At 43.1% G+C, this 13,669-nt stretch overlaps 1 protein-coding gene across 2 annotated transcripts; it reads left to right on the top strand.

Annotated features, from left to right (window-relative positions):
- Positions 1-1,763: 1,763 nt before the first annotated feature.
- On the top strand, positions 1,764-13,384 carry LOC139915190 (1-phosphatidylinositol 4,5-bisphosphate phosphodiesterase delta-1-like). 2 transcript variants are annotated; one of them, XM_071903702.2, is made up of 15 exons: positions 1,764-2,034; positions 4,060-4,248; positions 5,424-5,652; positions 5,958-6,087; positions 6,692-6,920; positions 7,533-7,734; positions 8,826-8,970; positions 9,167-9,319; positions 9,469-9,630; positions 9,737-9,896; positions 10,699-10,815; positions 10,954-11,132; positions 11,254-11,386; positions 12,172-12,321; positions 12,607-13,384. In XM_071903702.2, the coding sequence occupies exons 1-15, from the start codon at positions 2,004-2,006 to the stop codon at positions 12,693-12,695; spliced, it is 2,298 nt and encodes a 765-aa protein (XP_071759803.1). In that variant the 5' UTR covers positions 1,764-2,003; the 3' UTR covers positions 12,696-13,384. The 2 variants fall into 2 exon arrangements, with proteins under 2 accessions (XP_071759803.1, XP_078143788.1); XM_078287662.1 differs by having other exon boundaries at positions 1,765-2,034; positions 4,060-4,218.
- Positions 13,385-13,669: the final 285 nt, after the last annotated feature.

Here is a 13,669-nt window from a genome sequence, read left to right as displayed (position 1 = left end):
GAAGGACTTTCCCCAAACCCACTCATCATTTGTTTATACAAATACATGTTGGCCATGCAACTGGCCCTATCTCTTTCACATTATTTTTCTCATAACGATTTCTAAATCAATTTATTTATTGATTTAGGCCACATTTACATAGGTCTTTTGTTCATATTTAACAAGGGTAGGTGTGTAAAATGTAATTTCCCCTCATATTTCCCCTATACACAGCAGTGTCTGTTTAACTTGAAGAATATAAATTGCAACACTATGCCAGTGTTTATATAAGTCCACACCCATCAGAGTTAATTTAACACTCAAGATAGTTTTGAACAGCCGCCCCAGAGCCATATCAGCTCTGTGAGTGAGGAAACAACTCTCCAATCAACACTTGTCAGATAATTGTGACTGAAAAATCAACACTTATTAACACTGGAAACGTTGCTGTGAGGTTAACAAGGCAGATGCTTTGACAGATTTGAGTTAACAAGGAGGCTAAAAAGGTATGGGGGCAGACGGAGTGAGAAGGTCACTGCCATAATTCCTCAGACCAGCTGGGAAAACCTGGCCGGGGAAAGTGAATACGTAACGCTCTCCCCTCCCTCATCAAATACTGTGAAGATGCCCTTGAGCAAGGCAACCCCAAACTGCTTCATAAAAACCTGCCTCTACAGTAATAACCTCTTAAAGCTGCAAAATGGGTTCAAGAAGTGAATGTGACTGAACATTTCAATCTGTGCATCCATATGAGCACAGCTACAAATGTAAAGCCAATACTGCACTTTGTGTTCCTGCCTCTTCCCCCTGAACTTCATGCATTTGGAGGTGCGTGGCCCTTCCCTCCCGGAAGCGCGCCCCTGATGCTGCGTTAAAGCTCACTCACCCTAATGCTGACAATGCGCTGGGGGTAAGCCAGGCCTGAAAGGGAAGTGCTGAGAGCCACAAGCGCAGCAATGGGCCGGTGACTGCGATACTATTGTCCTGCCAAGGCTAAGCTGCACATGAAAAGGAAAGCAGAGACTTCATCTCCCCCCATTCAGTTATAACCTATCCTCAAATTGCCTGTGTACTGTGTGGAAGGGCAGCAGGCCAACTCTGCTATTTAGCCTCAAGGGGAATTGTTTGACGATTATTCCACATTTTAATTCTTGTTAAAATGTGGAATAATTGGCAACATGAAATTAGACTTGTCATAGGGTTTGGCAGAAGTGTAAAAATTAGGGGATAGAAAATGTCCAAACTATTCAAATATTGTCACTTTAAGAAAATTGAGTGTAGTATCTCAAGGCATGTGTGCATGCACCTGCTTCCCCTCCCTGTTAATTCACATCTACGGTTTCCTCTCAGTGAGGAATTGCCCCTCAGGCTCTCATATTGTTTTACTGTTTTTTATGAAGAAAACAGCATGGACTGATCACATGAACTGATTGCTTCATGGCTGAATGTGAGCATTTTTGACTTTCAAAAGGTCATATAAGGTCCCTATATACCTAAAGTGCTCTAAAGCCCGGACCACTCAAAGTGCAACACACAAGTGTAGGTCATCAGTCATCACTGTAATGTTGCAATGTAACCTTGCAGTGATTGCAGATGCAAATAACAAGCTGGCCAACTTGTGGTATGCTTTACATCAGGGCTTCATATGTTAACCAGTCCCATCAGCTGTGTATAATAGGCCTGATGATACAAACTGGTAGTAAGGTGTAACCTGCCCTGATGTGACATCAGCACTCATAGCTTGCATGGCAGGCTTGTCAAACCGGTGTTGGAGCCGCAGGAGTGCTGACACCATTCAGGTTGCCTAAAGAAACCCACCTGTCTCCCGCCCTGGCAGGGTGTGTTGCTCTGTCGCTGCTTTACGCTGCTCAAGTTGAAGTTCTGCAACCCCCAAAACCCAGGTTTTCAATCCGAACTGCGCACATGGAGAGAAGGATCAACCTCGGATGAAGTTGTGGATAAAGTGAACCGAGGGACAACTTGACTGACGCAGCGGTAAACAAGAAAAAAAAGATCTAGTGATAATGGAAACGAATGGGATCGAAAAGAAACACGGTAGGACATTTTAACATTTGTTTTGATCAAATGATGTTGCGTTTTTTAATGTTTTGCTGGATGTTGGCTATAGCCTACTATTTAGTCTTTTCTCAATATTACACTGTAAAACAATCTTAAATTTGTAATTTGAATTGATTTCAGTGACTTTCGACTCAGGATTTATCTATCATTTTTAACAGTTGCCGTTAAAAGCCTTGCTAAAAGTGTGAATTAACTTTCTTGTGCGACACATAGTCTGGCCGAATAAGATTAGCTGTACGTGTTTTGGATTTTATTTTGCTCTGCCAAAAGGTGTGGCACCTTCTTCATCCAGTCTAGTTCCACCTCTCTGCAAACAGTCTGAAACAAAAGAGTTGCCAAACCAAAACAGTCCGCACGGCCTCAGGTAGTATCCTCAGAAACCCGCTTTTAACTAGAGCTAGCCAACTCAGAAATGATGAAAATGGTACAAACCTGTTTTTATGGCTCACATTCTCTCCGGTTCTCCTGTTTTCCTGTTTACTGCCTCAGGGATTTAGTAACTTAACAACACATAACACCACAATTTCAAATATGTACAGATATGGCCCCTCACCTAATGTCACACTGCCTTTAGTTTCCAATTCTGTTACTCCATGCAAAATCATGATACAAATTGGGGGTAAACATATTTTCAATGAACGTTATAACTTTCAATGTGTTGTAACTTGCCTATCAGTACTGAAAGCTTTCTAAAATGATTAGTCAGTGTAGCCAGGTTGGTTCAATGAATCACAGCACTTTAACTTTTCTGGACGCGGAGTTTGGCTGCTAAATTAATAATTTTTTAGTGGCTGACAGAACTACAGTGATTTCTCTGTAAAAGTCAGGCCGTACCACGATGTCGCCTCTAGGTGGAGCCCTTAATGCAACTTCTCACTATTTCAGGACACTGAACACCAGGTCCAGGTGAATTTATAGCTCACAAATATATCAATTAAATGTATTATTTATTTACCTTTGCAAGATGGCGACAGGGAGCCTGTGTAACATCTGGTCAGGGACTACAGATGAAAATGAGCCTTTTGGCTAACTCTGGCACATTTACATTCTGAGAAACGTTTATTAATGTGCACTGTCCCTACTAAAAATAAACCAAATAAAATAAATATATTTTAAATTATTAAATAGAATCGGCAGTTTTAGAAAACGTATCGCGTTTGTTTCAGGCCGTGTCGTTAAACCGTTAAACTTGGTAAAAGCCGTGTTATCCAGCCTGAATGTCTTTCAGGCTGCTCTCGGGCTGCCGCTGTGCGCATTGCAAAACGTTGTGGTCTTCCGACTTCTTGCTACCAGCTGGCTGCCAAGTAGGAGTGTATACTACAGATATGAAGTTAGTGAACTTTGAGTAGGCTGGTCCACGCCCTGCTAGACACAGGTCGGTCCAGACGCCTTGGGAGTACAGTCTGGTCGTGTTTTTAGCACCCGAGGGCACTATGCAATGTCTGCAGAGACAACCGAAGCGCAGCAGGTCGGAGGAATTACTCCGCTATGAGAGAAGCAAGAAGGCGACACGTATGAACGCGAAGCTCATAGGTAGGCCGCACTATTTCTCCAGCGACAGACATTTGAATGGAATATATTAGCAGATGTGGGGGTGGCCAAAGGTCATAGCCAGGGCCAGACTACACGTTTACTTGTCTCAGTGTAGGCTATCCACTTGTCTTAAAGTAGAAAAGTATGAAACTCTGCTTGGAAGGGGGGTTTAAATCAGCCTGGCTGTACTTGCCTGTTGTGCACTGAATGTACAAAATATTAGGGACACTTACTCTTCTACACTGATGAGGTGAGTCCATGTAAAATATATTATCCCTTATTAATTTACCTTATTAAATCTGTACCAATCAAAAATGAGGAGATGAAGAGAAGCAGACAAGAAGGATGTTTAAGCTTTTAAAAAACTATATGGTTTGTACAGAAGGGGCTCCAACTCAATATGCCCCTCATGTTTTGTACATTCAGAAAAGACAAACCTTTCTAACCTGTTTTTGCCCTCTTCCTCAGGTCTGGAGGGAGATGCAGACCTCCAGTTCCTCCTGGAGGGGGGAGACCTTCTCAAGGTCCGTTCTCAGTCCTGGAAGAAGACCCGCTACTACAGACTCCAGGAGGACTGCAAGACCATGTGGCACGAGTCGAAAAAAACCTTCAAGTCCAACCAGACCTGTGAGTGCCGTCCCAGCATCCCACCTACATGTGTGTGAGACCGTCCACCAAAACCCTTGCCCGTCTCTTTCTGGTGCTGTGGTGGATAAAGGTCTTGCATCTTTGTCTGTGCCATCTCCTCTGCTACAGCATGGAAATAATAGTGATGCCACACTTATACGCATAATCATACTGCTGTAATAGGAGGTTATTTCTTCCTTAAAGGCCTTGGTGTTATCATGATGGCCTCAGCAGTGATATGTGTTGTAGGTGTGGCTGTAGAGAAATCAAATAATTGTATTTGATATGGATTGAGTCAACATCGAGAAGTAAATGTAACCTTTCAACTCGCAAAGGAGTTGTCCATACTTAATTTGTTTTTTATTGTTTTATATTATGCGTGGATAGGCGGTTTAAAATGGTCCTGGTTATGATCTCATCTTGGATTAGATCGTAAGGTTGATACACCGTTCATACCAAGTGTGTGTGAATCCAGTGAGAGTCTGATCGTTTTAGTGTAGTGATGACTTTATTGCTCTCACTGTTACCAGAGAGGAATGACTGTGTGATAACATGCAAGCTTTAAAGCTGCAACAGGCAGTTTTACACGGTAGCGACTCCAAACGACAGCGAGAGATAACTGTTTGAAAAATTTGAACTTCAATACCCAGAAGTCCTATAATGGTGAGGTCAGTAAACTGCACACAACACACTCACGTTTATCCTGGCCGGTCTGTGATGCTTTATATCAAAGGAAACCAAAGGGATGAGAGAGGAAAAGATCTAACGTTGGTGAGTCCAGCTTTCTCTGGGCAGTGCGCTGCTCACTGCTGTTTAGGAGACAGTTTGTGTTTCGATCTCTTCAGTTAATCACTTTCTGTGGGGGGAGAAGATTTCCTGCCAGTGTCCATACCAACACCAGAATTTCATTTGGGCGAATCTACAGCGTCTCAGTTTGTGGGGATGGGACGCTCTTCTCTGTTGCAGCTGCACTTTGTGATTTAGCCTGATGAGACGGGTGGATATTTACATAAAAATCTCACCTGCTTGCATATAGTGCAGCTTTAAGAAAAGCAATAGATTTGAGTGCTTTTGTCATTGCTTCTTTTTTTGGTAGCGGTAGTAGTAATTGTAGTACCTCATCAATCCCACAGTAGGAAATTCCTTTATCACAGAAAACACCACAAGTGATACTGTATTTGACATTCATTCTCCTGTCCCCCCAGTCTCCCTCGACGACATCTCCGCGGTGCGAATGGGCCGCCAGTCGGAGGGCCTGAGGAAAAACACAGAGGAGCAGGTGGAGGGCCGCTGCTTCTCCATCGTCTTCAAGGGCCGCCGGAAGAACCTGGACCTGATCGCCAGCTCCGAGGAGGAGGCCAAGCAGTGGGTCACCAGCCTGCAGAAAATCATCTCCAACATGAGCAACCTCAGCTGCCAGCAGAAGACAGAGCAGTATCCTTGTCGTGACAGTGGAGATTATACACATGATTGTTTTGTAATAATTCCACATATTGGTTGTTACACAGCCCAGTGACTGAATGTATAAGAATGCTGATCAGAGGTTCTACTGTCCCAAAATCAAATGGGCCGCTGTGGTGTAAATCGTATCTACTTGACATGAAAAAGTTTGGAAACCCCTCCTACATACTATGATTTTATTGGGTGTCTCTCCTCAACTGCCATTAGGGCCTACAGTATGTGGGATGAGATGTTTCTTATTCTCAGTTGAACCCCTCCTTACATCATCAACACCTCAGCTGGATCTTCAACTGCATGAGGAAAGCAGACAAGAACAGTGACGACAAGCTGAGTCAGAAAGAGCTGCAGGACTTCCTGCGTCTTATCAACATGGAGGTGGACGACGACTACGCAGAGATACTCTTCAAGGTGATGCCCTCAGAGCTTCATTAATAGTTGATTAACGTTAACAAATGCTTCCTAATTATGAAAATCACTAGTAGATGGCATAAGGAGCTCTGAGCTCTTGATACCAACAATTTACAAACCGTGAGTAAACATAAAATCTATTACGACAGTCAGCATTTACTTGTAAGTTCATAGTAAGTTTAATATAAATTGGGGACCACCTTTCATATTGCATTTGCTCTTGGTACCTCTTGTATCAATAGGCCCTTTTCACATCGTCATGGTAACCGCTTCCACGTTGAGAAACTGGTGCATCACAACTTCCTGTGGCAACTTTCTTTTTGCAACTGACAGTTGACAAACCAATCCAACAAAATTGGAATGGTTACCAGCGCTAGATACATGATGTAATAACGTTACGCAAATGAGGTGATGACTGCAGACGAGGAGAAACTGAAGCTAAAACTCACCTTCATAATCAAAGAGGGAACTTTAGGTGAAGAACTTGTAGCCGTCTAGTTTATATCCAGGAGTCAGTGGAAACAGGTCAGTCAACGCGGAAGCTCTTGCCATGACGATGTGAAAAGAGCCTGTTCTTATTCGACTGTGTATTTCCGTCATACAGCAATGTGACAAATCAAAATCTGGCCTACTGGCCGGGGAGGAGATTGAACATTTCTACGACCTGTTGACCCATCGCGAGGAGATCGACGTGATCTACGGGGAGTACGCTAAATCTACCGGCTTCATGAGCGCCGACAACCTGGTGGAGTTCCTGAGCAGCGAACAGAGAGAGAAAGCCACACTGGCTGATGCACACAAACTCATTGAGAAGTATGAGCTTGATGAAAAAGGTGAGAACTTGATTTGAAATCACACAGGTTTGTGTGAGAATAGATGTTGCTATTTGTGAGAATAATGACCACAAACATATGAACTAGTAACATGAATATACTTCATAGACAGTGCAGTGTAACGCATTGGAATACTTGGAGTACTTTCTTGTGGTAACTAGTAACTTAATGCATTCCTTTTATTAGTTACTTTTCAAAATTAGATTGCTGTTAGTGTTATTTTTCCTTCATATTGTTTCATTTTTGTTAACACAAATTTAAAAAAGTAGAAAAAAAGCAGTAAAAACGGCAGTAATCTTGCATTGCATTTTAAAACAATGATGGACAACACAATTGGCAGCACAAGCCATATTGCTATGGCATGTTTCTAAAGTGGGTAACACAAAAATACTCTAGCGAGTTACTCTTAATGAAGAGTAACTTTGTAACGTAGCTAGTTACTTTTTAAGGTAAATAATGAAGAAAAGTAACAAATTACTTCTTATAGTAACTGCCTCCAACAGTGTCCATAGGTAAATAACCGGCCCACTTTACTGTTGTTCTGTTGCAAAACTCCTCCAGTCTTCTGTCGTCATCACCTTCACATCAGCCTCCTTCTGTCTGTATTTCCAGCCAAGGAGAAGAAGCTTCTTTCCAAAGACGGCTTCCTGAAGTACCTGCACCAGCCAGAGGGCTTGATCCTGAAGCCAGAGCACAAGGAGTTGCACCAGGACATGAGCCAGCCCCTCAACCACTACTTCATCTCCTCCTCGCACAACACCTACCTCATGGAGGATCAGCTCAAAGGGCCCAGCAGCACAGAGGCTTACGTCAGGTAACCGCTCCCATCCGAGGAAACCTTTAATCAATGTGTTCAGAGGTGTTGAATCATTTAATCTGCTGTAAACGTAATGTACTGAAAATGTAAGCACCGCACAACGTTCGGTCTCTGGTTGTCTCTCTGTCCCTATGGAAGAAGGCTTAGGGCTCTCAGGTTTCATCACAGCACCTGTCCCGAGGCAGTAGGAGTGTTGAACTCTGTCAGTCTGTGTCAGGGTCATAAATTAACGGGGTCTCGGGGCAAAAATGGCCTTGAAGGTTCATAAAATGCCCGTGAAATAGCAAAAAATGCCCTGGATAATAATTAGGCATACCCTTTTTCTGCATTTTACCCTGTTCACATTTTTTGTGAAAATTCATGTGTGAATGTGACTACTGGACTGAGCCACACTGGAGATGATTTGTTGGAATCTATGACTGGGAAACTTTTCCCAGTGCATTCTGGCTGGGAAAATTGGAGCAATCTTTTGATCAGAAAACATCCGAGTATGAAGCCTGAAGCAGTAGAAAATGTTGACACCACGCAGCCAGCAGTAGAAGAAAATGCCGACCCCACACAAACAAATATAACAGCCATGGTAAAAATCTCTACAATCGAGTGGTGGAAGATGGACTGGTTGGGGACAGAGAAAAGGAAAATGGCACCATGTTCTTCTGTAAGGCCTGCTGCCAGTTTCCAGCAGTGGGAGAGAAGTGTGGGACATGTGATATATTATAATTTAAAGTAAACACATTTTAGGGGGAAAAAAATACCCTCTGAAAAAAACAGTTTATTTCTGGTCTAGGCTGTAGAAGCATTCTATTTTCATTCTATTTTGTTGGATTTTACTATGAATTGATTTTGTTGGATAAGGTAATGTTTATTTAATGGGCTACATGTGTATCCGATGTCCTGTCTTCTGTCAATCCTGAGCGTGCTGAGACAAAATTCCTAGCATCCTGGTTGATTATGGAGATAACCTCTTGAATCCTGCATGTTAATCATCGCTCGTGGCCCAAATGTTCTGGTGCTAAAGACAACAACCTGAGGTCCCTTATTATGCAGTACAACCAGCCAGTCAGTCATCCCACTTCTGACCCTCCCAGGGCCCTGCTGAAGGGTTGCCGCTGTGTGGAGATGGACTGCTGGGACGGATCAGACGGGGAGCCGGAGATCTACCATGGCTACACGCTCACCTCCAAGATCCTCTTCAAAGACACCATCAAAGCCATCAAGGAGTATGCCTTTAAGGTGCGTTTTTAGATCGTATTAATGTGATACAGGCAGCATGGTGGCCTCACAGCAAGAAGGACCTGGATGTGATTGAACTCCGGTTTATGGACAGTCTCCCTGCTCACTGCGCCACCCTGCTGCCCAGTATAGTATCCAGGAACAATGAAGGTGGTGGTTTTCTCTGTGTGACTGTGTTGTGTCTGGCCGTCCCCAGACGTCCGACTACCCAGTGATCCTCTCCCTGGAGAACCACTGCAGCGTAGAGCAGCAGAAAGTCATGGCCCACCACATGAGCTCCATCCTGGGCAGTGCCCTCCTCACCACACCGCTGGGGGACAACATGCCCACAAACTTCCCATCTCCTGAGGTCGGTATCTACACTGTTCAGAAGACTTTATTTTGTCCATGGTGTTTTAGAGAAACATGTTGTTGCCTCCTCTGATCCTGTTAAGCCAGAGAACTCTTTTATGGAAGATGGTTGTGATAAACTGTGTGTGTGTGTGCATGAACTGCCAGGAGCTGAAGGGGAGGTTCCTGATCAAAGGGAAGAGGTTGAATAAACTGGAAGCCAGCTTTGCTGCCGAGGCGTCAGCCGGAGATGAGAACGATGTGACGGAGGAGGAGGACTCAAACGACGAAGACGACGAGGAGGAACAGGAGGAGGAAGAGAAGACTAAGGTGGGATGACATCAAGGGAGTGTAAGCAAATTAATTGACTTCATAAATTTTTTGCATCAGCTGACATTTTGTTTTTACTTACACTTAACTTCCATTCTGCATGTAGAAGACAAAGAAGCTCAAACTAGCGAAGGAGCTGTCGGACATGGTGGTCTACTGCAAGAGCGTCCACTTCAATGGCTTTGAGGACGCCCAGCAAAACCTCAGCTTCTACGAGATGTCTTCTTTCAAGGAGGGCAAGGCCGTGAGGCTGGCAGAGGAGTCGGGTGAGGAAGACCTTGGGCCGGATTCACAAAACTGCTCTTAAGATAGATCTTAAGAAATTACCGAAGAATACATTTTAGAAGGTTCTTAAGAAGGCTCTTAGGTGCAATTCCCCAAAAGCATCTTAGATTAGTCTCATCTCTTACGAACTTCTCTTGGTGTCTTACTTACGAACTTCTCAAAAAAGGGCCAAACTTGCAACCGCGATGTAAACAAAAGGGGGATTTTCCTCCCTGGCTGCAACCTATAGTACTTCCATCTAGAAAACAATTGGAACAATTATATAGGATGACTATATTTATGGTTTACTTGAACAAGTAACTTAAAGTATAGGAAAAAAATACATTTGGAGGCTTACCTTTTCACAGCAACAATATTAAGACAAGTGGAAAGTCATGTAAGGTTTTCGTTAGGAAGCAAAATAAAAGTGAAGAAAATGCATTTTTTTTTAAGCAAAAAAATAGCACTAAATTTTTTTTTTTTTGTTAAGAAGGTTTTGTGAATCCAGCATCTTTGTCTGTGCATGAAGGGTTGCGTCAGTCTCTAGTCTCTCATAATCAAATTTTCCATATTACCTCAACTCCTCCCTGTTTTAAAGGGAAGTTGATAAGAGACAATTAAGCTGTTGCCCTCATATGGCAGTTCCAAGTATTATGGCACCTCATTTAGCAATCAGAATGAACTTATATCTTCTGATATGTGGCCAAATGAGCCAACCTCCTGCCTGTAGTGCTCCTGGTGACAGAGAATAAGTAAATTGCTTCAGCACAGTAGATGACTCTCTTCTTCATCTGTTCTCCCCAGCTAATAGCTATATCCATCATAATATGGACAAGCTGAGCCGCATCTATCCAGCAGGCTCCAGGACCGACTCCTCCAACTACAACCCGGTGCCCCTGTGGAACGCCGGCTGCCAAATTGGTATGTAATCAAACACGACTGACGCAAGGAGGGAATTACAAACTCTCACATGTACAACACAATCTCTCAATATAGCAAACTTGAGTCGCTCATTTTATTCATCGCTGTCCCCACACCGTCTCATTCATCCCTTCCCAGTGGCCTTAAACTTCCAGACCTCCTGCACAGACATGGATGTGAACCAGGGCAGATTCCTGATTAACGGGAAGAGCGGTTACGTCCTGAAGCCGTCGTACCTAAGGGACAGAGCCAGCGAGTTCGACCCCATCACCCTGACTCGAGGAAACTGGCTGCAGCATAAGACGCTCCATATCATGGTCAGGCTTTCAACGTGCATTACAGTTGTCCATAAGCATAAGTCTTGCTCTTTGGTAATGTGCAGAGTTCAGACCCTGAAGCATCTTCTTCAGCTGACGTTATGTATCCGTCTGTCTCCAGGTTATATCGGCCCAGCAGCTCCCTAAAGTTAACAAGAAGAAATCCTCCATCGTGGACCCTCTGATCAAAGTGGAGGTGTACGGAGTGCCAGCTGATGTCGCTGCGAAAGAGACAGATCCTGTTGAAAACAACGGTACCTCTCCTGACAAGACTTGTCTTTGACTCTATTTGTACTGTAGTATACAGTTTTTAGGCTGACTTTAAACACCCTAAAACACTTTAATTCTGTAAAAAAAAACAGCTATTGCCGATGTACCTTGCATTCCTGTATCCATTTTGTGGTTTAGTGTTTTTCTTATTCCTGCGGACAATAGGCCAAATATAGACCACATAACCTCACAGCGAGATATTTCCAGTGCTGCTACAATGGAGTTTAATAGGAGAACATTTTTCAGCTATTTAAAACATCAACGGTAAATGTCAGGTTTTGGTGTCAGTCTAAAAGAATCAAAGAGCGAGGGTTTCTTTCTAGACACCATTTTGCACCAAAGGGCAACAATCATACAGGGAGAAATCCATCATAGAAGAGGCAGAGAGACCAGTTTCTCCACTGACAGTAGCCTCAATAGACCAGAATGCATTGCAGCCACAGGACAAGTTGTGTTTTGAGTAAGGGATGTGACTTGCTTTTTCTCAACTGGAAAAACTCTTGCTCTGTTATCGTTATCACTCTCTCCACCTACACATATAACCTGCAACTGAATGCAACAGGTCAAGGCACGTTCTCTGCCTAGTGTCAAAAGGCATTCTGGGAAACGTAGGAAATCACTAACTGAAGCACAGGTTGACGAGGCAGGTTGAGGGATCACAAAATAACTCTTGGAATGCACTGAACATCATAGATGAATGGCACATATTAAACATGATACATAGGAGCGGGTGGATTTCTCCTTTAATAGCTGTCTTTCTGTGTTCTAGGTTTTAACCCAGAGTGGAATGACAACTTCCAGTTTGACGTGTATGTGCCAGACCTGGCACTGGTGCGCTTTGTTGTGGAAGACTACGATTCCACATCCGACAACGAGTTTGTCGGTCAATACACACTTCCATTCAACAGCTTACAAATGGGTGAGTTCAGCTATCGGCCTTGGACACAATCTTAGCAGTTTTTTCACTATAACTGTCCCAACGATGTGTTGGGACAGCGTAGTGATAGTGGTAGTATAAAATCAGTTTTGGTTTAGACTGATTTTTTTTGTCTCACTTTATAAAAAGAGACGAGAATCCCTTCTCTGGTGAAGCAGCATAGAGACCCGATTCACACGCTGCACAAAGAGTTCTTCATATCGTCTCGTTTTGTCTGTAACTGTAACCGCTGATCACTGACTGAAACCATTTGTCGCTCCCACGCAGGATACAGACACGTGCCTCTGCTCAACAAGAACGGAGACCTTCTGCCCTCGGCCAGACTCTTTGTACACGTCATGGTCCTTGATGCTTAGTGAGACGTCACCGCCTGGCGTGTCCCTCTGTGTCACAACAACACTAGAGCCTCCAACACAGCCAGACTTCTGTTTTTTAATCAGATTTTATATCCTTTTTTTTAATGCATAAGGCTGTCCAGCTTTAGCTCATGATGAACTTATGGGCTTAATTTTGATAAGAGGCAGATCACATGCTCCTCGAGGGACAGCAGTGCCAGTTTGAAACCAAAGATCCCCCATCTGCAGTTGGAATTTTGTTCTTTTGGGAAGTGGGTGCACACACACACACATACGTATACGCTAGGTTTGCTATACTTCATAATGCTGCATATGAATCACATTACAGGGACTATACAAACTGTTTTCTAATGGGTTTGTATTAGTTGCACTAGCGTTGAACCATGTTCAGTTTGCAATAGCAGTGGATTTTTTTTTTTATAGACTGCTCATGTCCCGCAGTTCTGGTCAGTACCTTTTTATTATCTGTCTATTTAAATCTTTTTATTCAAATTACCATTTTATGAATTCTGGATAAGCATAAGCCAACATAAAAAGAAGTATGTTCTCAGCTTTGTTTTCATCAGTGAGGTAAATGTATTCATCAATAAGGATTCACTTTCCATGTGATATCATCTGAGTAGGCTGCACTACTTCTTGATACAACTTTTTGTAAATCGAAAGTCTGATAAAAAAAATGTAAACATGAACTTCTTTCTTGAGATTTATTTTGAGAAATCAGCATTATGACCCACACACTATTTCATGTTCAATAGGGATGAACATGACCTTTGTGACTACAGTCAGATAAGACTTGTGAATAAGTGATAAGTGAATATGCAATCCCGACTACTTATGCCGCGTTCATGTCATATTGGATTTACTGTAAATGCGAGCTTCCGACTGGGAAAAACCATTCACGTCAACTTCCTTGTAGTAATTACGAGAAGTAGGATGTGGAAATGTTTTGTATGTCCAAGATCATAAATCAAAAT

Source organism: Centroberyx gerrardi, chromosome 13, assembly GCF_048128805.1.
Source record: "Centroberyx gerrardi isolate f3 chromosome 13, fCenGer3.hap1.cur.20231027, whole genome shotgun sequence".
NCBI classification, from domain to species: Eukaryota; Metazoa; Chordata; class Actinopteri; order Beryciformes; family Berycidae; genus Centroberyx; species Centroberyx gerrardi.
Note: the sequence above shows the minus strand (reverse complement) of the source record. Positions and strands in the feature narration are given on the sequence as shown.

What these genes read in the sequence shown, in the direction of transcription:
- LOC139915190 (XM_071903702.2), top strand. Translation starts at nt 2,004, where the DNA reads ATGGAAACGAATGGGATCGAAAAGAAACACG. An exon ending in TGGGATCGAAAAGAAACACG is followed by an intron (nt 2,035 to 4,059) that starts GTAGGACATTTT and finishes CCTCTTCCTCAG; the next exon opens with GTCTGGAGGGAGATGCAGAC. An exon ending in ACGCAGAGATACTCTTCAAG is followed by an intron (nt 6,088 to 6,691) that starts GTGATGCCCTCA and finishes TCCGTCATACAG; the next exon opens with CAATGTGACAAATCAAAATC.